At 43.1% G+C, this 8,589-nt stretch overlaps 1 protein-coding gene across 1 annotated transcript in view; it reads right to left on the bottom strand.

The window, feature by feature from the left end:
- Nucleotides 1-8,589, bottom strand: part of TLE2 (TLE family member 2, transcriptional corepressor) — a 221,309-nt gene that overhangs the window by 26,976 nt on the left and 185,744 nt on the right. The window contains exons 14-16 of the mRNA XM_078669649.1: nucleotides 6,491-6,738; nucleotides 4,249-4,396; nucleotides 3,614-3,764 (exon numbers count right to left, since the gene is read on the bottom strand). Of these exons, the coding sequence (XP_078525775.1) occupies nucleotides 3,614-3,764; nucleotides 4,249-4,396; nucleotides 6,491-6,738 (547 nt within the window). The remainder of the gene's footprint in view (nucleotides 1-3,613; nucleotides 3,765-4,248; nucleotides 4,397-6,490; nucleotides 6,739-8,589) is intronic.

Here is an 8,589-nt window from a genome sequence, read left to right as displayed (position 1 = left end):
AGCAAGGAAGAAATAAAACAAAGGAAAATAAAGAAAACAAGAGTAAAGAAGGAAAATGAAAGGAGTAAAGCAAGGGAAGCAAAGAAGAAATAGAAAAGGAGTAAAGAGATGAGGACAGAAAAAAAAAGAAAGGAAGGAAAGAAGAAAGGAAGAAAAGAACAAAATGGAAGGAAATTGAAAGGGCAATGAAAAAGGGAGAAAAAGAACATAAGAAAAAAAGCGGCCAAAGGAATAAGGAAGAAAGAAAAGAACAAGGAAAAGAAGAAAAGAAAGGAAACAAAAAGGGATAAAACTGGAAACTATGGAAGTTAGGAAAAGAAGGGAAAGGAGGAATGAGGAAAGAAGGTAAAAAGAAAAAGGGAGGAAGGAGAAAGAAAAGATTTAAAAAGTAAAAGGTGGAAGAAAGGAAAAAGTAGAGTTAACTTAAAAGCAAAGAAGAAAAAAAGTAAATGAAGAAAAGGAAGGATGAAATGAAAGAAGGGATAAAGAAATGAAATATAGAAAAGGAATGAAGGAAAAGAATAAGCGTAGACAGATAAAGGATAGGAAACAAAGAAAGGAAAAGAAACAAATGGAAAGAAGGAATGAATAAAAAAGAAAAGGACAAAGAAAGGAAAATAATCAAGGAAAGATAGAAAGAAGAAATGGAAAGAAGGAAAGAGAAAAACAAGAAAAAAGATAGGAACAACTAAGGGTTGAAAATGAAGGAAAGAAGGAAGGAAAAGAAAAAAAGGAAGAAGTTAAGGTAAAAGAAAGCAAAAACAAAAATGAAAAAAGAACAAGGAAAGTAAGAGTAAAGAAAACTGAAATGAAAGAAAGGAAGTATAGTAGGAGAGAAAAACCAAGGGAAAGTAGGTAGGAAGAAAAGGAGGGAGGAAATAATGGAAGAATGAAATTAAAGAAAAACAGAAGTAATCTATAGTGGAAAAGAAAAAAGGAAATGAAAAGAGGGAAGTTAAAACAAATCAGAAAAAGGAAAGAATGAAAGGAAGGAAAGACGGGAGAAAAGGAAAGTAAAAGAAAGTAATAAAAAGAAAGTAAATGAAGGAAGGAAAAGGGAATTATGGGAAGTAAAAGGAAGGAAAGGAATAAAATGAAAGGAGGGACAGAATTAAGAAAAGAGAAAAGGTGAAGGAAGAAAAGGAAACATTTTTAAGGAAAGAAAGAAAGAAAAGAAATATGGAATAAAAGTAAAGAGGGAAGAGAAGGAATCAAGGAAAGAAAGATACAAATGAAGGACTGAAAGAGAAAAGAGGAAATAATTAAAAGAGAAGGGAGGGAAGTGACCAAAACAAAGGAGGGTGGAAGGATGGAAAGAAGGAGGAAAAGAAAGGAGACAAGCAAAGAATGAAAGAAATGGAGGAAAGACAGAAAGAAGAAAAAAAGTGACGCAAGCACTGCAAATTAAACACAAAGGCCAGTTTTCTTTCTAGGTAAAGTTTATTAAAGAACCACTAGTAAAACTAAATCCCAATTAAACGTGTAAAGAATTGCCTGCTTCTAAATTCACATTGGTTTGTGTACTGCATGCATCGTAAAATGTGGATAACTAAATGCAAAAGAGTTTCAAATAGACAGTGTGATTCTGTGTAATAATAGCAGTTCGATAAACAAAAGGACATTTTGAAAGGAATTTACAAAAGCAGGGGCAGGAGATGGAAACATCAAGTTGAACTGTGCCCGCTTCTCACACCTGATATAAATCTTTCTGCTATCACATCAGGCTCTAAAAACACAGGCAACACTACAGAGACCCACCTTGTCTACAGATGTGCTTATTGTGAAAGGGCAATATGCAGGAAAATAACCAGTGGCTTAAGTAGGGTGACCTACTGCTCCATACTTATTTATGCGATTTTATATAGCGCCAACTTTACCCGAAGGTGTCAGAGCGCTTTACATAAATTGAAAAACATAAGGATTTAGGATTACATGCGTTACATAAAGGATACAAACAGAAAAAAAATTGCAAATGTACAAGATGTAAAGTCACACAAGGAGATACAAATGGATATACACTAAGAGTCACATAGGCATGGTAGAGAGTACAAAGGTCTACGGCATATACTAGTGATTAGAGTTATCTCTATATACATAGGGAAGGGATACGAATGGATATACTCTAAGAGTCACATAGGAATGGTAGAGAGTACAAAGGTCTACTGCATATACTAGTGATTAGAGTTATCTCTCTATATATAAGGAAGGGATATGGATGGATATACTCTAAGAGTCACATAGGAATGGCAGAGAGTACAAAGGTCTACTGCATATACTAGTGATTAGAGTTATCTCTATATACATAGAGAAGGGATACGAATGGATATACTCTAAGAGTCACATAGGAATGGTTGAGAGTACAAAGGTCTCCTGCATATACTGGGGATTAGAGTTCTCTCTATATACATAGGAAAGGGAGACAGTACAGTAGACAGGTGACCAAAACTCCCTTTAGGTAAGTATACTACACATATCATTTCAGTGAAATCAAAAAGCCTCGGATAATCCTAGACATAACAATTCACTTGTTAAATTATTTTTTTTGCAAGTTTTATTTATCATTTTCAAAATACATACAACCCATACAAATGACAGCCCATGATGTGGGTAGTAAAACATGAACTATATAGAATGAATTTGGAGGAAGGACCATTCAGAGATAGAATATACGATCTTTAATCCACTTCTCAATGCAGAGCAAAAACATGACCAATGATTAAAAAATAAAAATTTAAAAAAAGACAACTCAGTAGCAAGCATTGCAGAAGATCCCTATACATTCAACAAGCGCAGAGGGTGGGAAGCAATAGACAGTTATAAAAATTGCAACTTGATCCGATTCTTGAGATACGCGCTGCAGCAGATCGTCCCGACGGAAGCATCTGATCTGGACCTGGATTTACCCCTTTCTGGGACATCTTTCTTCGGGATCACAGCTTTCATATGATTGCTTCAGAATTTAAGTTAAGATCCTTCTGCTCGTGCAAATATCATTTTTGCACTAGGCGGTCAGTGCAAATGTTGGTGCAAAATTACACTGCATCGGTTGTACACAACATTTTGACTTCTCAACCTCCCCTTTGTGCTTTACCAAACCAAAAGGTCATCTCATCACTTCCACAGCCAACTTGTAACTGGGGACTGCCCCTTGCTGCTCACTTGGTTTGAGCTCTGTATTCTCAGAAAGTGAACACTGAAGCTGGCACTGAGGCAGATTTACGCACAGATGCATTCCCTAGACATGTCTATCCATCCTTACATGCTTGTGCTCGCTGTGTCCCTTCCCAAAAACTTTCTACATACCAACACACACACACACTGCACCCACACCTTGTTTCTCCCTCTCTACCTCCCCCTAAACCTTCCTCTTTCGCTCCCTACACACACACACACACACACACACACACTATCCCCCCTGCTTTTGCCCTATTTTGTTCACAGAATTTAGCAGCTTTCACCCTACACATTTTACCCACCCCTACACATTCTCGTCTTCCATTAAGCCCTATATGCTCTCTACCCACCTATTTTCTTTCACTCCCCACATACACACACTCTCTCTCCCACTACACTGTCTCTCTCCAGCATTGCTTTGGCAGCAGTCCCTTCTTACCGCAGGAGGAGAACCGCAGGGAGAGGACGCAGCTCTCGTGCAGGTGTAGCTGGTACTTGTCTGGTCTGGAAACGTGCAGGACCTCCACGTTGCTGCTCTCCAAGCCGACCGCCAGCCACTCCCCGGATGGGCAGTAACCGAGGGAGAAGATCTGTGGTGAGGAAGGCAGAGTGGGAAGATGTTACTCAAATGACCCCTACATCATGGCTAATGCACAAAACATAGGTGGAGTAGTGGAGAGTCCACCCACTTCCCACCACCTGTCAGACAAGGGCCACCTCACACTCTCAATCATCCCAGCAAGTAATAGACAAACACCTCCCCTAGACGACACCCTCAAGTCTCTCCATGCACACCCAATAGATAACTCACCATACACAGCAAACTCCCTGCAGGCAGCAAGGTCAGTCTCCTGCCTCTGGCAGCCTTGTGTTAGGAAACACCTCTACCTTTGCTTAGGTTGGGGCAACCTCACCTGTTCATAGTCTTCCAGGAAGCATCACCTGGCCACCACACACCAACCGTTCTATCCAGTCCACACCAAGAAACACCTCTGAACACCCCCAATCACCATTTCATGGACCCCCAGAAACTTGCACCATCCCCATCATTACTACCCTCTTGTAAGTACCCACCTGTGAGGTGAAGTCGTGTTGCTGCAGCTGGCGACCCTCCCTCAGGTCCCAGCACCGCACCGTGCTGTCCAGGCCGCCCGTCCACAGCTTGGTACCATCGCTAGAAATGTCGATGCAGCTGGCACCGTCTGTGTGGCCCTGGAACTGCCTGCAGGGAGCACATCCAAGGAAGGGTGGAATAAGGAAGCAAGGCATCACTCGTGAGATTACCACATACAGGGACGGTGGCAGGGTATATGATGCTGAACCAACTACTGTTTTTCCCCAATGTAAATTACAAACAGTTAAATAATACTCCATACAGTTGCTAACAAACAATGCCCGCCTCCAGAAACCAGCCACCCACTATGGTTTCAAATACAGCACAAGAAATGTGAGAGGCAAATTTGTACAAGCAAACAATCATCCCACAGAGGATAAAGGACAGTGATGACAGTATTAATGATTCTTTCACTAGTTGATGTTGTAGATCCTCTTTATTAAATTTTTTATACACAACAGCCAACGCGTTTCACCCTTACGGGCTTCTTCAGGGCAAGTAAGCGGTCCACATAGTAAAAGAATTATTATTACTTTCATTGCTGTCCTTTATCCTCTGTGGGATTAGAACCCTATGATGGTTTGCTTGTACAAATTTGCCTCTCTCATTTCTTGTGCCCTATTACTCGGGAGACGTTCAATGCCCGATGCATCTATCGTACTCTGTAACCATAGACAGACTTCATTTCTACTGGTCCTCGGAGTTCACAGTCTGCTGATCACCATTGTAGAAGAGCCTCCATCCAAGGGTCGCTTCTAGTCCATATCCTACGGACCACCACTCCTCAACGGGCTCAAAGTCTACCCTACTGATTGCCACTCAGGAAGAGCCTTAAATTAGGGGTCACTTCACATTCAGATGCAGATGACTGCCACTCAAGAAGAGCTTTGAAGTAGGCACCCCCCTACCCCATTCAGAAGCAGCGGCCCGTCATTCAAGAGGAGGTAGCACCATAGAGTTCATTGATAATGCTGCAAGCAAAGAGTATGGAGACATACTGTGGCATTCGGTCAAGAGCCAAGGCACCCCTAGCTGGGATGAGTTATCAAAATAACTCATTCCACATACTATAAGAAAAGCGGTTCGGTAATCAACCCAAATTTGGTAAGTTACAGCTTCCCATTGAACACGGTAATCTAATCATTCTAGGCTTTTTATTTCACCACAGAAAGCTAGACGCTAATTTGTCTACAGTAGAAAAGCAGTTGGGAGACGACCGTACGAGGAGCGTCATGGCCGGGAAATTCACAAGAGGCGTGGTCATCATTTTCAAACTTTCCAATCTCCCCCACCATGGTATAATTTTTTTGGGGACAAAGAAAGAAAGTTGATCCTTGATTTTATTTAAGATATTTTGCTCATTAATGGCCATCGATTTTAAATCCCTAGAGAAGCAGATGCTGAGACACTATCATTTTAGGCACTTGATTGACCAATACAGGAGGAATTACGATGGCCATCGAGAGGCGTCACCACCGTCTTGTCTCCATTTGAAGAGTAGCCCAACAGCCGCCAGGATGCCACCAAAAGGTGTTCAGGCACCTTGCAATTCATCAACAACCTCCCCCCCAAAATATATACATGATGTTCTGGTAGAAAAGGATTTTGAGTTTACAAAAAAAGTGCCCCATCACCTACTTAATCTTGAAGGGTCCACCGCCGTTAGTGAAGAACAAGTTACTTACCTTCGGTAACGATATATCTGTAAGAAACATTGCTAAGTTATAGATTCCTTACCTTAGAATCACCCCCAGGCGGCTTAAGCATCCGATCTACAATTCCTATTCGATCTACTACACACCCAGGTGCAGTGACACAACACGATAAGAGCCCAACTCTGGTCATCAGACACAACACTCCATATAGGCCTCATTACAAGCCCACACCCTTCTACGCAAGAACATCCCATCACGCTCCCCATGGATTTCAGTGCTGTGTCACGGACGCCAAAACTCAGTGTAAGTGCAACTACTATTGAAGTCAATGTTCACATGATGTCGGGGAAGCCGAAGCAAAACATCGCTGGAAGCGGTTGCGGTCATCTAGTAACCAATGCGGACAGAAACTAGAAGTCACAAACTCAAGTGGAGGAAAGACCTTTCTAATTATGTAACCTGTAATGAATATGTAGTTTGTAAATACGCAACTCTCAGCATGAGTAACCGTAGTAGCTATACGGATTGTCTCCTTCCGCGCACTCACCTGACCAGCGTCTGGTTCTGCAGGTCCCACACCACAATGTTGCCATCGCTGCAACAGGAGAAGCAGACCTTGGCGTCGGGGCTGATGGCCAAGGCGTAGCAGGCGGGCGCGGAGGACGTCAGCTCCGCTTTTATCCGTGGTGAGGGCAGGGCCAGGTCCCAGATGGACAGCGTGCTGGCTTCTCCACCCACAATGAGGCTCCGCCCATCAGGGAGGAGCTTACAGGAGCGGATGTAGCTATCTTGGTTCTGTAAAAGAGAAGGAGAGAAAAGACAAGATGATGTTACTTACCCAACAGAAGTGACCTTTAGAGAAAGATTTGATGCACAAATGTCTTGTGATCCACAAACTCCATGATGGTCAGCACTGGTTGGCTTAGGTCAGTAACAAGCTCCTGTTGAGCTCTGTTTTAGGACACTGATTTTTAGGAATGTCTAGATGTATATTTGGGATGTTCTGTATCACACTTACTTTTGTGTTTTAAGCACAACTATCACTTTAAGAGTTAAAATCATTCATCAATTTTACCTCTGTTCATATTTTGGGGAACCAATGCCAAATGTGCTCCATAGACCACCCCCAGGAGACTGACGTCATGCCAGCAGTCAGTAACCTTTAACCAGTCACTGTACTAGTCATCCTGCAGTGTTAGGCACTTATTGTACATGTTACAACCAGGAAAATACAATACTAGTAACCGTGCGCCGTTAACCAGTTATTGAACCTGCAACCATGTTTCAACCTCTGATTTCTGGGTGTGTAAGTAACCAAAGAAAAGCCATATGTGCTGAACCCAGGCATTCGAAGGAAGGGAGGGGCCAAGAATACAACTGACCTGCTTCCATTGGCGGGGGCTTTGCAATTGGACCAGGTCTCAAGAGAACATGTTTTCCATGTGAAAGCCTCTGCCCCTCCACAACAGAATACCGCTTGGCCACCATGACACATCCAAGCCATGGGGAGACGCCCCTCTCTGAAGCCCTGGCCTTCCTTTCAGAGTTGGGGCAAAGGCACCCGAGTCAGAGCTTCGGACAGGGGGCTCTGCCATGGGTTAAAGACACCATGTCCCAGCATGCACCGGGGGGAGGGGCAGCTGCATAGTGCATGTCAAATGTGGTTACCACCACCTGCTAACCACATCCCTCCACAGACAGGCAGGTGACAGTGAACAGTCTGTTGCTGGAGGGGGCGGGGGGCTCACAGGGCACTGAACACGGAGACTGCAGGGCACATCTGCTGATGAAAGGGTACAAAAAGAAAAGGGAAAAAAAGCTTCAAGTGCCAAAACAGCACAGAAGGAGACAGCAACCTGGGAGCAGTGTAATTAGTTTAATAGGGACATTTCCCGGGTTCCCGGGCAGGCTTCCAGGGAACCCCCATTACCTTGAAGCACGAGGCCCCCCGCACCCCAACCGAGAGCTGGGAGCAGAGATACCGCCGCCATCTTTGTACAGGAGGGGGCCAAGGCAACAGCATCCACTGTTCAGAGCTGTAGGAGAGGAGGCACAGAGGAGAGGGGAGTGGGTGGGAGACCGAGTGAGACAGAGGAGAGAGAGAGACGCACAGAGGAGAGAGAGAGAGACCGAGCGAGAGCAGAGAGAGGCAGAGCAGAGAGGAGAGAGCGAGAGAGAAACACAAGAGAGAAAGAAGGGAGAGAGGAGGAGAGAGTGAGAGGGGCATAGAGAAAGGGGAGGACAAAAGAAGAGACTTAGGGGCATGAAGAGATAGAGGGGGATAACAAGGAGGGATATACATATATATATATATATATATATACACATATACACATATACATACACACATATATATATTTCGTTGCACCGTAACCGGTTGGAGGTGTATATATATATATATATATATATATATATATAAATATCGTTGTAAAATCTGTTGTTTTTTCGGCGCTTTACACACCACACAGACAGAAGGACCTCCAGAAGCAGGAAAATTACTGGTGAAGATTTTTAATGGCTCGCAAGAAGTAGTATTTTCGGCATGACGCGTTTCGGTTAACAGATAACCTTGACCCGGTGTATATATATATATATATATATATATATATATATATATACACACACACACACACATACATACATACA

Source organism: Lissotriton helveticus, chromosome 12 (genome assembly GCF_964261635.1).
Source record: "Lissotriton helveticus chromosome 12, aLisHel1.1, whole genome shotgun sequence".
NCBI lineage: Eukaryota > Metazoa > Chordata > Amphibia > Caudata > Salamandridae > Lissotriton > Lissotriton helveticus.
This window is presented reverse-complemented; position numbering and strand designations above follow the sequence as displayed.